This window comes from Mytilus edulis, chromosome 1, assembly GCF_963676685.1.
Source record: "Mytilus edulis chromosome 1, xbMytEdul2.2, whole genome shotgun sequence".
Classification (NCBI taxonomy): Eukaryota; Metazoa; Mollusca; class Bivalvia; order Mytilida; family Mytilidae; genus Mytilus; species Mytilus edulis.
In genome coordinates, this window is record NC_092344.1 from 7,838,702 (window position 1) to 7,858,780 (window position 20,079).

Genomic DNA, 20,079 nt, shown 5'->3' on the forward strand with positions numbered 1-20,079 from the left:
ATTTATCAGTCTAGTATAAAATAGGAAGGAACGCGCAATACCAATTTCATTTTTAATAATTCCTTGATATGAAAAAACGTTACCTGATGATAGCGTTTCTTTGTTTACATTGCATATGACGTCATAATTTAAATAACGTCACAACTAAATCCCTAACAACAGAACCAAAATCGGAAACGTTACGGTATTTTCGTTTCTTTTTTTTTAAACAAATATTTAAATTACAAAAAAATAATTCATACAGACTTCGTCCCCATTTACAGGTAATGCCTGCCTCATATTATAGAGGAAACAAAACCCTAAGCCTGAACGATAATTACACAGGATATGTATTTTGCAATTATCTTTTCTAAATATATACGAAGTTTGTAAAAATGTAAATACTAAAAAAAGACCAAGCACACCTGATTTAATTAAAACTTGCATTTTTTCTACAGGTTTACAGTAAAGGACTTAGAGATTGAGGGTGATTATTTAATTGACATGAAACTTCAGATTTGTCGTGAGTCAGATACAGAAACAACACCATGTGGAATTGATATTGTAATCTTTGATAAATACAGACTTCCTAAATTGTCATGTGACTGGAATTCAGGATTAGATACAGGTAAATATTAGTATTTTCACAAAAAATTTTATATATAAATTTGGTGACAATTTATAAAAGAGAGAAGGGCATGTGGTGATTTTTAATTTAAAAATGTAATCCAGTCAAATATTATGTATGCATGCATCATTCTATGCTACAAAGTTATGTTTGAAATATGAAATGAGCAGAAAATATGACAGATATAATTGGAAACCGAGGAAAAAATAGTAAAAAATAGTGTGAAAAAAGCCCTGATATATATGGACGAAAGTAAATGATGATTAAAAATCCTGTTTTTTCAGTGATAAAGTCTTATTTAATGAATCTAAATCACAAAGATCTGATAAGACCAAATATATCATTTCCATTTTATTTCCTAGGATTCCAAGGATTGACAACATGGCTGACAGACAATAGTGTAACCAAGACAGAACCTCTGAGGGGACCAGAAACATCCAAGTTAATGTCTGACGCTGGCATAGCAGCTTATCTGTATGAGCCTCCATGTGATCAACAGGGTAGTACCTTTTCTGGAAATGTTGGAGGTGTCAAAAATGGTAAGGGATTTGTATTAGCTGTCTGTTGTATATTTTGGACTGTGAAATGCATCCTTTTGTGACAGTTGTATATACCGTTTTTATATCCTTAAAATATAACAAGCCTGGCTTGTCAATGCAGTATAAAATTACAATTTCACACTTCTATGTATTTTGAAATGCTTGTTAATTTTAACATATCCTCTACACAGTTTGATACTAATTTTTTCCCTACATTTCAAAGAAAAAATCAAAAGGTATCCCCCCCCCCCCACCCTAGAAATTCAAATTTTTCTTATGTATCTTAAAGAAAGAAATATAAAGGTGTCTTTTTTTTTCTCCATTGTTTTTGTGTATTATACATAACCTATTGAAAAAGTCTTTATTTGTAAACTTGATATTTTAGATTTCTTTTTGCATTTAAAAAAACAAACTATTACCTATCTGCAGATTGTGGAATGACTGTTTCTGTCCCTGTGCTGCCATCAGGAGTTGTCTGTACTGTTTCCATGGATACATGTACTGGTTTAGAATGCTGTATCACCATTCCACTAACAAACAAGACGATGAACTTCCATATTAACATAAACCATTGTTACCAGGACATAACTGTTGGCTTGGAATCAATGTACAGACAATACAAATTACTGGAGTACACTTTTGGAACTATTGAACATTTTAACCTTATAGGAGTTGGAAGAATGGAGTAAGTGTTTTTGTTATGAATGCTAGGATTTTTGTAACCCTAAAGTTGGATATCCCTTTCCATATCCAAATTTTGATAATAAAAGAAATTATCTAGAATACCAACATGATATGACTAATCAGATGTCTGATAGGGGTGTCTTGCTAAGTTGCAATTTTTAAAGTATTGGACTTGTAAGACATAAATTTAAATGAAGATGGAACAGGATTTTCATTTGAATTATCTCCCCTTTGCCAGAAAAAACCAATTGAAAGTAAATCAATTATGACAATTGTTTTTTCCACATCCCTAATGCATAATACCAATGTCTAATAGGCCTGATACACACTGAAAATTATAACTAAAGGTGCTTTTCCAGATGCTTTTTATATATTTTATTGAAGCATACTTAACCTATTCTGCTGAGTTTTAGAGAAAAACAGTTTGCTGAGGTGTAGAGAAAACACAGCTGAAATATTTTGCTATCTAAAACTTACTGTTAACAATATTTCTATAGATGTAGTGATTTGATGGGAAACTTTGTTAAATATTTTGTAACCAGAAAGTTTTCTGCTTAAATTCAAAACATCAATAGAGAATCTGTTATACATTAAAATTATGAAAAAAATAGAGATAGCTTCTTATTCTTGCTTTTAAGTATTTTAAATGTACGGTAAGTTTCCTTTGGCATGAATGAGTGTTTTTGGCCTTTTCATTTAAAATATATAGAGAGAAGTAAATGTAAATGGCCCATAGACACATTCTCCATTTGTTTTGTTAATGCATTGAGAAGGGGAAAATCCAGAAAAGTTACAATATATTAGGGCAGTGTTAAAATTGTGTAAACCTGAATTTTTTTAGTTCTGGAGGATAGTGCAACAGATATCGTATTTCATTTTCAGATACAAAATAGAGGACTTCATTGGAGAGGGAGCTTACTTGTTGGATGTAAGCTTTTCCTTCTGTTTAGAGACGGGAAGTTGTGAATTTACAGAAACTATCATCCAGGATGTAAAGTTTCCTAAAAAGAGATGTACATGGGATGATACATATAGGGTGAAAGGTAAAAATCAATTATATTAATGTGCCAAATATCAGACTGTGGGAGCATGACAGTGGCTAAGTGGTCTAAGAGTTTATCTACACTAGCCTGTCAACAAACATTTTTTAAATAATTGTTTTAAAGAAAAGAAAAAAAAACTTGCTTTAAAAAGTCATTAAAATCTTGTTAATCACCATATTTTTCAATTTAAAAAATGTTTACCGTAGGAAAGAATTAATAATATGACTTTTCACGTTCTAATGTGTCCCATTGAAAATATAGAAAGCATCAAATTTGGGTTTTTTTCTTAAATATATGAAGTAGAAGAAAATTATTTCTCTATTTTCTTTAAACAGAATTGTGGATAAGTTGATTCTAAATTCAACCAATTTTATTTTTTTTAATTTGGTCTATTTATTAATCGTCTTGAGTATGCATGAAATATTTGCCTTTATTTGTCATTATGCAACTAACAATCAATCAATAAATCCATTTATTTATTGTGTAAATCTGATATTTAATTTCAGACTTTTCACTGAATCAATGGAGCAGAGAGAGATCTATTGACACAACACAAGTGTACCCAGCTTATTACATCTCAGAACTTCTACAGAACTTAGACCTGACCAGATACTTCCAATCATCACAATGTAGCCGTGCCACTTCACCGTATGATTCATCAACCAATGGATGGAAAAAAGGTAAGCTGATTTCACAAGATTAGTCAAAAACTACACAACCTTATTCGTAGAGTTTTATTAAGTTATTGTTTTTTTTTTAAAATAAAGATTTGTAATAATGTTGAGTTAAGAAAAAGTTAATTTTGAAATGATTTCTAAAAAATGCTCCGAAAATATGTCTGAAATACTTGTTAATGAAAATATAAAATAATTTTCTTGAAAGTCCATTTATATTGAAAATTCTCTTAAGCTAAAGATATATATCTCAAGACAGGTGGTTCACATGAAAGTAAAATTCACTATCTTATTTCAGAATGCTCTGACACAGATGTCGTAACTAACTCTACCAATCCAATGACATGTCGACTGAAGTCAGACTGTGCTGCTATTAGCTGTTGTTTGGATGAAGATTTCATAAGCAAGACTTTTGAAGTTTTCTTTGAGATAGATGATTGTGAGAGAAAGATATACATTGGAATAGAAAAACTGAAGTTCTATATTCCTCTGCATGACTTTGAATTTGGTAAGATTCATGTGAATAAAAAGTGGATTTTTTGCATTATTCTTTATGATTTTGCTTCCATTTTTATATGATTCACTTTTTTAAGATGTTCAATGAATTAATTTTAAAAATACCTTTCTACTTATAAATTGTGATAGATTATTATTCAAATATAATGACATCCAATCACTATAGTCTATAATCTTTCATGTATTAGGATTTTAATTCATGCATACTTCTGTTCTTTTAGATAAATGGCATGAATTCAGTTTAGTAAAGACAATACGCATAAGGTGAGATAAAGAAGGTTTACTATTGAATAATGCTGGGTTGCTGTCTTAGAGATTTTAGCAACAAATCTTTTATGGGTATTTTGTCACTGATCAAAAGGAAAAAGACCAATAAAATAGATGGCAGAAATGAATAAATCCTATAAGAAACCATAAAAGAAAATAAGATATTGTAGATTGGTTAAATATTTATTCTTTGATTTACATTTTTCAAACGACTTTCCGGAATTGAAAATAATAAATTGACTATTTCATTTAAGAATCAGAAAAGTTATTTTAATATGTAAGACAAAACAAAATGTAAATTAAGAATTTGAACTATAACATAAAGTTAATTATTCATTCAGGTACAATATATATGACCTATGGAGTGAAGGAGTATATATGGTATCTTTGGAGATATCGTCCTGTTGGGAGATGTATAGTAGTTGTGCCTGGACCCAGTCTGTTCTGGACTATGCCAGATTTAAAAAGCAGACTTGTGCTTCACAGATGACATACCAGAATGCAGGTAGTTATGTCTTAAAAATTGATTCATTAATGTTATAATGAAGTGAAAAAATGTTTCAGTGATTTGTGAAAAAAAAAGCAATTTTTTTTTTGAAAATTGATTAATTTATGTTAGTATGAAGTTAAAAATGTTTCAGTATTTTGAAAAAAAAGAGAACATTGTACGAGAATTTTAATTCCTTATACCTGCCAGGGAAGTATAAAGGAATCACATTGTCTGTTTACCTATCCATCTGTTTATAAAAAAGAAGATGCAGTATGATTGCCAATGAGGCAACTCTTTACAAGAGACCAAATGACACAGAAAATAACAACTATAGGTCACTGTACGGCCTTCAACAGTGAGCAAAGCCCATACTGCATAGTCAGCTATAAAAGGCCCAGAAATGACAAATGTAAAACAATTCAAATGAGAAAACTAACGGCCTAATTAATGTACAAACAAAATTGAACGAAAAACAAATATGTAACACAGCAACAAACGACAACCACACATAGGCACATACGTACAGAATTTGGCGGGGTTAAACATGTTAGTGGGATCCCAACCCTCCCCTAACCTGGAACAGTGGTGTAACAGTACATCTATCTATCTGTCTGTCTGTGTCAATCCAACTGTCCATGTGCCAAGTAACTCCTCCTTAATGGCTAGACAAATATTAATGAAATTTTACACAGTTGTAGACTTATAGACCCAAAGGGTCGGGTGTTCTAATTATTGTTTTTATATCTCACTGTATTATATAATATTTTGTGAAAAACACATGTCACTATAATAAATAATTTACTTACTTACTTACTGTAGAACACTACTTCTGAATGTATATATAGGAATCTTATTCCAAGTAAACATGTTGAAGGGGAGATAATCAAATTAACTTGCTTCATTATTGCAATAGTTGTAATAGTCACTTGTAAGCCCAATTCTCCCTCCAGAACAGTCAGACGGATATTGATGAAACTTTACATTAATGTTAAACACTACCTGAGGATGCGCATTAAGGAATATTATACCTGTCATTCATAATGTCTTTTGTTTGTAGATAATTTCAGGTTATTTGAAGGATTTCTTTTCCACATAGTGAATGTTTTATTATTTCCCACTTTCAAACTATAAAGATCACTTCAAAACAATAAAAGTTACGTAAAGGATCTAGACCTGATTGCTAGTCTTATATGCATTATAGAACATACAAAGTAAGACAAGATATACACATATAGATAGATAAATGCCATTTTATTACAGGCTTCTCTCTGACAACTTGGGCGACTAGTAACAGTATTGACAAGGATGCCATGACTGAAACGGACCTTACACGACTCTATGATGAACTGGATGTGGCTTGGTATCTTAAAAACTCATGTGACTATGAAATGTCACTGTTTATAGCTAATGGATGGAATAATAGTAAGTTAAAGTATAAAAGTAGATTTTGCGTTTATAACCAGTGGTCAGATATACTTTCAAAAGGTGGAGACCAACATACTTTTAACATCAAGGTTGAAGATGTATGTTAAATAAATGTTCAGAAAAATTTCATGGAAACTTTTTTATTGGCCCCTCTACCTCATTCAGATGTCTATTTATTAGAAAAAATTGAATTAAAAGAAGTAGTCAAATGTAAACTATGTGTAAATTTTAAGGAGTATTCTTTCATTATTATATAATTATTTATAACAAATTGTTTCAGCTTGTGGTTCAACCATTAACAACTTGCCAATGTTACCCAGTGGTACTTCCTGTTATATATCAGATGTATGTACAGATGTAAGATGCTGTGTTTCCGTACCATTTTTGGGTAACCATACATTTGATTTCTCACTTAATTTGTATGGCTGTACACAGTACATGGAGATTAGTTTGGAGAATTACAAGGAACAATTCATGTTGAGAGACTACACCTTTGGACTGGAAGATTATTTGTGGATTAAAGGAGTATTCAGACTCAAGTAAGTGTTTTTTAAGTCAATTATTCCTATCTCTAAGCTTGACTACGTTAAAACAAAGTCTGCCTTTCATTCCTGGCATCCCACCTTGAAGAACCTGCCTGTTATATTAATTAATAATAGTTACTCATCTTGAATATGCATGAAATGATTGCTTGCCACTGAACTTTAAGCAAACAAGCAACAATTAGTCAATCATTTCAATTCAAAGGATAAATTTTAAAGTGATTGTATGTAGGTTCTTCACATGATTACCTGTTTTAAATATTTTTTTTCAAATCCAGGTACACAATAGATGATTTGCCAGACCAGAATCTCTACAGAATATCTGTTATGTTTGAGGTGTGTACCACCAATGGTGCACTGTGTGAGTACAGCCTTACGGTTATGGACAGCGTTGAACTACCAAGATCTTCATGTCTACCACAGTGGGGATATGGATATTCTAAAGATGGTAGGTTTACTTGCATCTGGCTTCAATAAAAATCACAGGCTTAGATCTGTAGTAGGCATCAGTGAAGCAGCTACCCTACAACACAAGTAACCAAAACGGCATTCTCCAACAAAAGACGGGTGTCTATACAATATCTATTATCAACAACAAGTTCTTAAAAAAAAGAAAAAAACTTACATTTATAAGATCAAGTCTATGGGTAAAGGATAATGAGTTGATCACATGTTTTCCATTCTTTTTGATATAATTTAACTAGCAGCAGACATTAGGCGTGTTCCATGGAACACATGGGGCCCTTTCAAAAAGGTTAAACTATCTATTGAAGCAAATTTATCCTTTCACTTAAATTTTCACTGTACTTGATATCCACCCATATTGGAAATTTCAAAGTGCCTTCATTAGGTCCCATGTATGCTTTTATGGAACAGCCCTTACAACAATACTGATAATGCCTATAGACTCTTTGCCACAATATGGTTATTATTTAAAATTTAAGTGTACAAAAGCTCCTTGGGCCTCAATATAAAATGAGAGCTTTTTTGCCTTATATGGAATATGCAAGAGATTGAAATGCAATCATCTCATTTCTTTTAATGTAAGATTTGGTTTAGCGTACAATAATTCTATTATCATTTATTTCAGGTTTTACAAAAGAACAATGGAAGACAAGTCGAGGTCTTGAAGATGATGCAACACTGAACGCCTGGCAGATTGCCAAGTTATTGGAAGAAACAGAAGTAGCTCTATACCAAAACAAACCTCGCTGTAATCATACAATGGGAGACTACCAAGGATCAGTAGATGGTTGGGTTAACAGTAAGTCAAAATTTCTTGATGTTTTTGTAAACAATATAAAGTAATAAAAGTTTTTAAAAAAAGCAAAATTCTTCCATAAGGAATTGAATCAAAGCATTAGGTGAAGATAATCTAATAATTCAGACTGCCTATGGAATAAAAGGTGACCTTTTCTGTATCAACTGTGCCATTAATGAGATCAAAACTACTGTGGGTTTATTATAGCCCGGCCACACTGTTTGTTTACATATTAAAGTCTGTTTAAGATGAACCACTACTGGTATTAAAGTCAATGATGCTTGGTATGCAGTTGTATTAGCACAACTCAGTCTTGTATGGAGATTGTATAACCTTGCCCCCACTCTCAAGTTTCATCGATTTGAAACTTCTGCATATAGTGTACATGTTAAAGTTTGTGTTTTGATTAATTTAAGGGACACTTATGATTTATTTTTAGCATTGGCATGTCTCATTTACACAGATTAATTTGCACTGCATCTCGGTCATGGTTTATTGTCTTTGTATGTTTTGCATAGTTTACATGTTAAAGTATTGCCATTTTAAATTCAACATTGACATAAAATGTTAAAACTACCTACCTTATATCGGAAATGGTGTAAAATAAAGCAACACTTGAAATTCATTGAAGTCATCAACCTGCCAGATGGGTTGCAAATAAACATAAATTTAGAAATTGATTGATTGATTTATTGATTGGTGTTTAACGCCACTTTCAACACTATTATGCTATTTCGTGGCTGTTTGTTTTTATTGGTGGAGGAAACCAGAGTGCCCGGAGAGAACCACTAACCTTCGGTTGAAAAACTGACAATCTTAGTCAATTAAGATAAAAAAATTGATGTTAGATGAATTTTCAAATGATTTTGTTTAAAAAAAAATATCTGTGAAATGTTTGTTTACAGACTGTACATTTGGAGTGTCCCCTGGTGTTCTGGATGGAGATATTGTTTGTTTAATTGGTAGTAAATGTTCTGAAGTGTCCTGCTGTGTCAATGACCCTGAGACCATGAGTGACTTCAATGCCTACCTTAGTCTGGATCCCTGTCAATTCACCTTACTGATTGGGGTAGAGAAATACAGCTTCCAAGTCTCTCTCATTGGCTTTGACTTTGGTGAGTATGGATTAATATTTGATGTGTTGTAATTGTTTGGTACTTTTGATAATAAATCAATTGTTTGATTAAAAGGATTTGTTTGAGACAGCAACCCAATAACACAGAAAACAATAGGCAACTAGAAAAATATATCTGAAAAAGGAGGAAACATGTCAATGTACACTGTCTCCAATATTTATAGAAAAAAAAAGGAAAATTCCTCTTGGGGACAAACTTGATATAAGAAAATTTATGTATTATTCTTTGTTCTTTCAGAGAAGAGTTACGAGTTAGATCTTGGTGGTATATACAAAGTCAGGTAATTATTGGATTCACTAATTTAAAAATAGTAAATTTGAAGGCATGCAGAAAATAAACTGTTAGTACGGTTCCAGAAAAAAGTATATAGAGGTCTTAAGAGGCAAGAAATGTATATCTTAAGTGCCTTCCAAGACCACTGGAACACCCCTTAGGCATTCAACTTTTTCCCACAAAATTATGAAGCCCAATCCTATGACATTAGTGGAGGCACTATGTTTTCTGGTCAGTCCTTTTGTCTATTCTGTAACGGGTTAAAATATTTGGTTTGAGTAATTTATCTTTAGTCTTGGTCACATCAGATTGAAACTTAGTACACATGTTCATTATTATGTGTTATGCCAGTTCACTGAATATAACAAAATGTCATTTTAAAATGATAGTGTGAGCATGGTGTCCTATGGACAATTATATTCTTTGTTTTAGTAGTGCACATACCTGTCAACTGACCAGTATTCTGCATGTGTGACCCGAGATTTTCACAATTCTAAGGGATCACCCGGGACACCCGCCGGGTCATTGAATAACCCGGGAATTCCGAAAATGACCCGTTTTCACCTGGATTTCTTAGCCTTGAGATTGAATTCATAAGTGATTTTCCTTTGAAATACCGTCAAATTCTTAATTCTACCATGAACAGGTAGTTCAGCTAGCTGTGTAAACTGTCAAATTAAGTGACCCGTTTAAGTGCATGGCTTCACTTGACAGCTTTGGTGTCAAACACACTGTTAATTAACACCAATTACCTTAGTTTAAGGTTGTAAAGAATTTCACTGTTGTTTTACAAACATTTTTCATCTTGAGTTACTTCCCCTTTTTTATCACCATTCAAAATTGTTCCTTATATTTACGTTTTGTGAGGTAAAAAAGATTAAATCTACAATAAATAGAATTCAAATACATATTGAAATATAACTTTTCATTATTTTCATACCTTAATACAATTATGAACAAAAAAGTTGAAATATTATTTTTTCATCTATACTTCCTTTAACTGTTTAACTTTATTTTACTACATTCTAATTCTATTGTTACGAGGCTGATTAGCTGGCCACAAACAATTGAAATACTTTCATCTGTAGAATATGTAGAATACATCTTACAGTTGATGTATGAGGTTGAAATACATTAGAGGTCTTTTGTAGAAATATCAATAACAGATGATACACCAATTCATCAAAAGCGCAATGAAATAATAATTACTAGTAATAAAATTAAATTTAAATTACTTAACCAAGTGAACATGTTTTGGAAACTTTGATTTAAATTATAAGAAATATGTCCCCTAAATACTGAAATTCAGCTCGAAAAAGTCGTACATGTTATGACCTGAGATTTCATTCTTCAATGCAGGTCATGACCTGCATTTTCATCGTCACAGGTTGACAGGTATGAGTTTTTTGGTTTTTTTTAGGAAGACTGCTCATCATATATAAAATATCTTCCACTCATGTTGTAATAGTTTTGAAATATGCACTTAAAAAATATACAAGGCTAAATATTTATTCTAAAACCCATGCAGTCATTCAAATACAAGGTTCTATACAGTCTTGATAATATTAATTCATACCACTTTTGTCGTTAAATTTCAAACCATATGAATTAATTTGCCCATAAGCGTGTTCATTTTTGTTTACCCTGCAAATTACAAACAGAGTAGTTTAAAATAATTTGCTTAGCTTTTACTGCATTATCAACTCTGGGTTCTGTATCTGTACTTTTTCCGCTATATGTAAGTGTTGTCTAAGCCAGATACAGGTGATACAAACACACCATCTCCAGAGTTAAAGTCCGCTCCTTCATCAAACTGAATCTTGTTTAATTTCACTATAGAATTTATGTTTCGTACAGTATCAGAGGACAGTGTCACATAGAACATTACAGTATCAGAGGACAGTATCAGAGGACAGTGTCACATAGAACATTACAGTATCAGAGGACAGTGTCACATAGAACATTACATATTCCTCTGTACAGTATCAGAGGACAGTGTCACATAGAACATTACATATTCCTCTGTACAGTATCAGAGGACAGTGTCACATAGAACATTACATATTCCTCTGTACAGTATCAGAGGACAGTGTCACATAGAACATTACATATTCCTCTGTACAGTATCAGAGGACAGTGTCACATAGAACATTACATATTCCTCTGTACAGTATCAGAGGACAGTGTCACATAGAACATTACAGTATGAGAGGACAGTGTCACATAGAACATTACATATTCCTCTGTACAGTATCAGAGGACAGTGTCACATAGAACATTACATATTCCTCTGTACAGTATCAGAGGACAGTGTCACATAGAACATTACATATTCCTCTGTACAGTATCAGAGGACAGTGTCACATAGAACATTACATATTCCTCTGTACAGTATCAGAGGACAGTGTCACATAGAACATTACATATTCCTCTGTACAGTATCAGAGGACAGTGTCACATAGAACATTACATATTCCTCTGTACAGTATCAGAGGACAGTGTCACATAGAACATTACATATTCCTCTGTACAGTATCAGAGGACAGTGTCACATAGAACATTACATATTCCTCTGTACAGTATCAGAGGACAGTGTCACATAGAACATTACATATTCCTCTGTACAGTATCAGAGGACAGTGTCACATAGAACATTACATATTCCTCATTCTTTCCTGAAAAAATAAAAACAAAAACATGATTTAAAAACTATTAATAAAAATGAATTGTCTCCTAATTTTTCAAGAGATAATTGGAGAAAAATGTTTATTTTAATGTCTTCTTTTTCAGACTGCTGATTACAAGGAATATAAAATTAACCTAAATTTTGCATTATGATATTATGAAAAGTATTTTAAATAATTTTTTTGTTTTGTGAATTCTTTTCTAGGATAGAGATCTCTTTATTTACTAGAATGTTTCACAAAACATTTTAGGATACTTTTTTTTTTTTATCTTTATAATTTTTTTACTTGGCATATATATATAGTGCTTTTTTGTAGTACACATATTTTTTTTCACATAGTTTTATAAACTAAGCTTGAAAAATGGTGTATTTCACTAAAAGGCTACTAATTGTATTTTTTTCGATGGACATAATGCCATTATCAAAGTCTTATCAGAATGACAGTTGTGTTGAAGGCATGATGGACTTACTACAAAATTCTATTATCTAGACGTTTTTTAATTTTATGTATATTTCTGCCATTATTGTTTTGGTATTAAAGATAATTACTGATTTGTTTTTATAGTTTCTCTGTGGATGATCTAATGTACAGTGGAATGTATGTGGTCAACATGACGGTCAGCATCTGTTGGAGTAGTGGTCAAGATTGTCAGTTTGTGTCACAAATTTTCCAGAATACATTGTTACCTAAACATACATGTGATACACAGACAGATTTTGCACAGCCAGGTAACTAACAAGTTTTATTTCATGGGATGTTTAATGGAAAAGAAATCATATTGAGTATTTTCCTTGACATGAAACAGTTGAATCTTTTAAATTTTGACACAAGCAACATTTTCAATTTTAAGCAAATTGTATTCTGAGTTTAAAGAAAGGTAACTTTCTTCAGTACTGTTTAACCATTTAACAATGACATATATTCAATGAATGATATCCCTCAACCCTGATGCAAAAACATGAAGCTCATCAGTGACATCTTTATTTTGTTTAGGATTTAGTTATACCAGCTGGCTTTCCACAACTGGATATACAGATGCCACACCCCTGACAGGTGATACCCTAGATGACCTTGAAGAAGTCCTTGACATTGTCAAGTTCTATGAACCTACTAGTTTTACTGTAGTTAATGCCAGTAGTAACGGCTGGAATGATGGTAAGTGCATACACATGTTTCCATAAGAATCTGACATGGTATATCAGAGTTATGTCCCCTTAATAAATAAGTCACTTGGTTTGAAATGTATCAAGAGCTTCTATTTCACACTATTTGCTTGGTTTGTGTATAATGTTTAAGGAATAACAGTACTAGATGTGAAGGCCGCAAATGCAGTTTTACTGACGACACGTAGTAAAACGAGTCAGTAAAACGAATATTTGCCACTATCAAATCCCTAATTGACAGGCAACTCTTCAGTTATTCCTATTCTAATGCAATACTCTAAAATGTTCAAAACTAAAACATTTCAAATATCCCGTTATTTGGTAACGTTGTAGTCAATGACTCCGACTGTAAATTTATGATAGAGAGAAAAATATGTTACTGTTATACTCACTTCTAACATTTGATGTTTAGATGGAAAAAGCCATGGGAATGAATTTCTACACTTTTTGTTTTGTTTTATAATTTCTTTTTGCAAGATAATGCAAAAAACTTGAAAAGCGAACTTCAAATTTCTGTGAATTGCTTCGTTATAAAATTAAGTAATATGTTGAGATAATTGACTGTAATGCCTAAATGTCTTTTTCATGTCATAAAGAAATACAATTTTCTTAAGAAAAATGCTTGTCCCAGGTTTGCAGAATATTGCAACTGAACAACCCTTTTTGGGTTTATTCTGTTGAAAAAGATAAGTTCTTCAAACAAAAAATTGTTTAAATTGTTTATTTGAACATTGTAGTAATAATTTTAAAACTTAAGGTTCAACTGTCATCAAAGCAAATGTTTTGAAAATTATGTTGAAATCCATAGTATTATTTTCAGAATGTGCATTTGGTATGGTAGATCTACCAGACATTTCTCCTGAAGCAAATTGTACTCTTCAGCCACATTGTACCGCTATAGACTGTAGTATTTTCTCACCAAGACTTGGCAGGAGTTTCCATGCTGCTGTAGATATAGACCCTTGTCATGCTCGTATGATGGTACAGATAGAAAAAATGAACTTCAATGTCGGTCTACTGGAAAAACAATATGGTAAGAATGTAGGGCAAAAGGATTTAATACTGGAAGAAATCCAAAATAACTGTTATTACATCTTTAATTTTAACTGAATGTCTTAAAACAGTTACATAATTCAATATTTCAGAATCTAAAGGACTATGGGTAATCTCATTGCTTGTACCTCAAAATGTTAATATCTTCACACCATTGGTTGAATTTCCATTGTTTAGGATGTTTTTAACCAATCACAATGTTTTGGTGTACACTTTTAAAAATACTACCCAGAATGCATTAAATTCTGAAACGGTGAATTAAAGGAAATTCTTTTTAAGGAATGATGAATCTTGACAGTGGTTCCTAGTCATTTTAAGAATATAACCTTATAAATGTAGTAGTTTTGTTTTGATTTCAATGATATTATAATTTCTGAAATAGTATGAAGTATAGTCTTTACCAGTAGATCCACAAAGTAGATATACCTGCAACTAGTCTCGCTAACCTGTAGCTAATAATTTGTGCTGTTAGTTTTAAGAATTAATATAATATCCAAACAGCAAACAATATATATTGTGTAAAATTACATTTACTGAAACATAAAAGATTTTTGTGCAGTCGCTTTTTTATGAGTTTATTGTATAAAAGGTGTACCAAAAGTGTTTGTTATGACATTGTTTTGATATATGCTCTTCCTGTTTAATTTTAGGTGATTTGTGGCAAGTTTGGTTGAGAGGAGTTGTAAGAATGGAGTAAGTTGTTCTTTTCCTCCCCATGTTGTAATTATATCATGATGTATTTGAATAGATACCTGGTGAAAGACCAAATAGATAAACTTGCTGATATGATATCAAAACAGGGCTCACACTACTTCAGAATCATAGGGAGAAGTGACTTCTCTTTCTGAAACTGATAGGGAGAAGTGGTGAGATTTGAAAGAGAAGTGCTCCTTCCCGCGCTGCGCTACAATGCTTGGATTTTACTATAGTATAAAAGGTCATATGTAAATAATGTTCTTTTTATATTGTTCAATTCATACCTGAGTATACAATTAAAGTAATAGTTCAGATTCCAAGTTGTTTGAGTTTAGGTTCTTGTGAGAAACTACTAACTAAATATCTAGCACTAAAAACATTATTTTTTTGTCAAAAAAGTAAAGAAATTATGATTATTTAATCAATATTTTGAAACAATCCATATAAATTATATGGAATTATATACACTAATCAATTAGATGTAACCAAAAGTCTGTTAATGCGTGTGGAATGCGTAATTTTCCGTTTTGGGATCAATATTCTTCTGTCTGCTGTTCCATCCATGCATCCGTAGTTATTATTGTAAAAATATGGATTTCGGTCATAGCTGGTCCGATTCCGATCCGTAGTTAGAAACGGTCAATGGCGGACGAATGCAAGAAAATTTACAAAAATAAACGATGTTTGACAAGCTATTTGGAAAGGGACATGATGTTTTTAATGCAATAAATGGAATAAACATTTACTGGAGACAACTTTTATCACGTTTAAATGAAGTAACAAACTTATTTTGCTGCCGAAAGTTAGGTTGATGTACGTTTTCAAGTAACAAGCACAGGAAGTGCATGAAGTTATAAAAAGTTGTCTTTTTATTAAATAACCTGCTACACACTGTTAAGACAATGCTTCAACCTCTTTTCTTACGAAAATTAATCGTTTATATCTGAATTTCTTTAATTATCAATAAAAAAAATGATGTTTCATCAAATTGGAAAAAATTGAAAATGTCGGATGACGAAAGCGACTGAAAGTGAGTATCGTAAACAACAGGACGACTTGTTTTCACTTTTGGGGGTCGGGGAAAGCGACTTCTTCGCCCTAGTCGCCTGGTAGCGTTAGCCTTGCAAAAACCTGATTTTTTTCCCCCTTCTTATTAAAGATTTAAAAAAATTTCAATACATTAAATTTGTCACTCTTAAATACTTTATAGATCTTTTGAAAGATGAGCAAATATTTCCAAAAGATTAGATTTTTTTTGTATATAAATCATTGGAATAAGTGTTCTATTAAAAAATATCAAATGTATTCTTTACTTTTTGAACATTTATAGCTTTACCATCAACAACTTACCAATTGAGAATATGTACCTAGTAAATATGAACTTGAGTGTATGTTTCGAGTCATCAGGAGCATGTGAAGTTGGACCCGTAAACATTTTTGTCAACACTTTACTGCACAAGAAAACGTGTGATTTCTCCAGTGACTTTGTAGTTACAGGTATGTTAAGGAAGATATGCCTTACAGTGTACACAATGTATTTGTATGTATGTTATCTAGCAATCAATCATGATTTTAATTTATCAACAGCAAAAATGGTGTCACTCTGACATCTAAACTGAAATGGCTCAGACTTTTTTCTAGACTTGAGAAATTAGTCATTTTCCAGCAAAATTTACAAAAGGTAATACCTCCATTTTCAATTATTTGAAAACATTTTGTATTACATGTACTTGATTCATTTTTAACCTGATTTTTGTGACAAAAATGTCGGTTATTGATTTGGTGATGTACAGCAGGCGGGCGGGTGGGCGGCAATCAAATGTTGTCCGTGCATTAACTCATGAACCGTTCAACCAAAGCTTTTAAAATTTTAATATGTTATTAATACTGACAACTACGAAGGTCAAGTTCAATAATGGCGATTTTGAATTTTACCGTTCAGGAGTTGTGGTTCTTGAAAGATTGAAAAATGGAGTTTCCAGTCGTGTCCGTGCATTTATGCATGAACTGTTCTACCAAAGCTTCCGAAATTTTAATATGCTGTTACTGATGACAAAATGGAGGTCAAGTTTAATAATGACGATTTTAACTTTTACCGTTCAGGAGTTATGGTTCTTGAAAGATTGAAAAATGGTGTTTCCCGTCGTGTCCGTGCATTTTCTCATGAACCATTCAACCAAAGCTTTTGAAATTTTAATATGTTGTTACTGATGACAAAATAGAGGTCAAGTTGAATAATGACGATTTTGACTTTTACCGTTCAGGAGTTATGGTTCTTGAAAGATCGTAAAATGGTGTTTCCATTCACGTTGTTGCATTTACTCATGAACCATTCAATCAAAGCTTTTCAAATTTTAATATGTTGATACTGATGACAAAATGGAGGTCAAATTTGATATTGACGATTTTCACTTTCACCATTCATCAGTAATGGTTCTTGTGATATTGCCAGGACACAAATAAATGTTAATAAATCCAGTTTGCTGTCGTTGTGACAGCCTCTTGTATATACATCATATTCTTAAAGTCCATCATTGATATACCCTGTCCCCCAAATGTTTGTTGTGGAAACATCAGTGTTGTTCATCTGCAAAGCATGATTACTTACACCACTGTACCATTATTATAACCCACGCAACGAAGTTGCGGAGGGTATAATGTTTTTGACCCGTTCGTCAGTCCTGTTTCTTGTCATCGCAACTCCTCTCAAACCACACAACAGAATTTCAGATAATAAGGACATACTATGTAGTTGTGCATATCGACGGGAAATTGCGATTCAATTTTTTTTCTAGGAGTTCCGCCCCTTTGAACTTATTTACTTTAATGTTCTACTGCAACAGTTTGTCATCACAACTCCTCTCAAACCACACAACAGAATTTCACGAAATCTTTTTATATGAAAAGGACATATTATGTAGTTGTGCATATCGACAGGAAATTACGATTCAATTTTATTTCTAGGAGTTACGCCCCTTTGAACTTATTTGCTTCAATGTACTACTGCAACAGTTTGTCATCGCAACTCCTCTGAAACTACATAACAGAATTTCATGAAACCTTTTCAGATAATAAGGACATACTATGTAGATGTGCATACCGACAGGAAATCACGATTCAATTTTTTTTCTAGGAGTTACACCTCTTTGAACTTATTTGCTTTAAGGTACTACTTCAACAGTTTGTCATCTCAACTCCTCTGAAACCACACAACAGAATTTCATGAAACTTTGTAGAGAATAAGGACATACTACGTAGATGTGCATATCAACAGGAAATTACGATTCAATTTTTTTTCTAGGAGTTATGCCCCTTTGAACTTATTTGCTTCAATGTACTTCTGCAACAGTTTGTCATCTCAACTCCTCTGAAAACACACAACAGAATTTCATGAAATTTTGTAGATAATAAGGACATACTAAGTAGATGTGTATATTGACAGGAAATTATTATTCAGTATTTTTTCTTATACAATTTTTTTTTCTTATACTTATTTAATTTCTTCAATGACAATGTGGGGACGTGGGGTATGTGAGCGTGCTCACTAAGGTTCTTTATTTGGTTAAGCCTAGTAGAATGTTTACATTTGATTTTACAGGGCTTACGGTCATAAAACTTTACTCAGTAATCAGAGAACAACATTTGTGATTGGAACACCAAATTCTGTATTTTAATTGGTTGACTTCTGAGCCTGAATACAATAATCATATCCCTATTTTTATGATCACACGGCCAGGTTTCTGGTTGACAAATTGTTGTGGTATCATGTTACACACTTGACAGCCCTCTATTATTGGTAAAGAACAAGGATCCAGGGAGTAATCAACTAATGGCATTCTGTAATGAAGTACAAAATAAGCCATTTGTATGCAGTCTATTCTATTGTTACTTTTATTTTAGGATTCTCTTTGGAAGCAATGAGACAGACATACCATCTAGTTGGAGTGACCACACTTCCTAGCTACTTTGTACAGCAGGTTTTGAATACAGCCAGTGTGTCACAGTATCTTCTGGAGCCCTCATGTAACAGACTGTCTTCACCATTCGGTACCACTTACGATGGATGGATGAAAGGTAAAAGCAATTTCCTCTTATCAAATATTATGTGAAGACTGTTGTAATTACATTGTAACAACCCTGCATACTCTAGGTATCCACTTTAGAGATTCTATCATATTGAAGATAAAACAGGCATTGGTTCACTGCCATTTGTAATTCATCAAATAGTGATGCAAGTATAAACAATACCCATATATCATATAAGCAATTTTTTATGCAATTTATTTTTGGATAGGACAAATAAAAGTACACTACAATGTTTTCCTGTGTGTGTTCTTTAATATTGCAAAGATGTTTAAAAGTCTTAAATTGAGGTAAAAAGAGAAAAATCTATATAATCAATATGAATATTAGAAAAAAAAGTTAAAATAAGAAGTTTTCAATTTACCATTTCAAAAACATGGATTTTAAGTAATGTTTTCATTAGTGTACATCAAACTTTTTTAATGGGTTAACAACATCCTCTACAAAGGTATAACAGTATTTTTATATTTGGTGTATGTTCAAGGAAATTACCCATAATCCTTTTCTGATACAGAAAATGGATACAGTGAGACTGTGGATTGTAAATTCTGCTTTATATTGTTTATAGGTTGTACAACTCAGTCCTTGACACTGGAATATATTAAACCAACAGAGACAACATGTTATACGTTACCAGATTGTACAGGGTTCCAGTGTTGTGTAGATGCCTCTGTCATTGGAAGGTCCTTCTTGTACAAAATATCTGTTGATGCTTGTAAATACAAATTGACTGTCGGCATTGAAGGTCTGGAATATGAACAGAATCTTTTGACCTACAAGTTTGGTGAGTTCAATTGTGGAAAGAAAAAGATTAACGTCGTAAATGAATAATAAATAAAACATATTATCCTAATAATGAAATTGATGAATAATTGAAAAATAAAATGAAAAAGAACATATATGCATATGAACTATCAGAAAATTTCTGTTAATGAATAAT

General features: G+C 32.1%; 1 protein-coding gene across 1 annotated transcript in view; it reads left to right on the forward strand.

Annotated features, from left to right (window-relative positions):
* The window catches only part of LOC139506806 (uncharacterized), a 117,992-nt gene that overhangs the window by 44,670 nt on the left and 53,243 nt on the right, over positions 1 to 20,079 (forward strand). Inside the window, exons 39-59 of the mRNA XM_071295554.1 lie at positions 438 to 607; positions 970 to 1,146; positions 1,576 to 1,831; positions 2,713 to 2,873; positions 3,380 to 3,553; positions 3,846 to 4,055; positions 4,285 to 4,327; positions 4,672 to 4,835; positions 6,081 to 6,242; positions 6,526 to 6,784; positions 7,066 to 7,235; positions 7,878 to 8,051; positions 8,954 to 9,163; positions 9,422 to 9,464; positions 12,709 to 12,872; positions 13,138 to 13,299; positions 14,128 to 14,340; positions 15,011 to 15,053; positions 16,387 to 16,553; positions 18,957 to 19,130; positions 19,708 to 19,923. Coding sequence (XP_071151655.1) covers positions 438 to 607; positions 970 to 1,146; positions 1,576 to 1,831; positions 2,713 to 2,873; positions 3,380 to 3,553; positions 3,846 to 4,055; positions 4,285 to 4,327; positions 4,672 to 4,835; positions 6,081 to 6,242; positions 6,526 to 6,784; positions 7,066 to 7,235; positions 7,878 to 8,051; positions 8,954 to 9,163; positions 9,422 to 9,464; positions 12,709 to 12,872; positions 13,138 to 13,299; positions 14,128 to 14,340; positions 15,011 to 15,053; positions 16,387 to 16,553; positions 18,957 to 19,130; positions 19,708 to 19,923 — 3,512 coding nt within the window. The remainder of the gene's footprint in view (positions 1 to 437; positions 608 to 969; positions 1,147 to 1,575; positions 1,832 to 2,712; positions 2,874 to 3,379; positions 3,554 to 3,845; positions 4,056 to 4,284; positions 4,328 to 4,671; positions 4,836 to 6,080; positions 6,243 to 6,525; positions 6,785 to 7,065; positions 7,236 to 7,877; positions 8,052 to 8,953; positions 9,164 to 9,421; positions 9,465 to 12,708; positions 12,873 to 13,137; positions 13,300 to 14,127; positions 14,341 to 15,010; positions 15,054 to 16,386; positions 16,554 to 18,956; positions 19,131 to 19,707; positions 19,924 to 20,079) is intronic.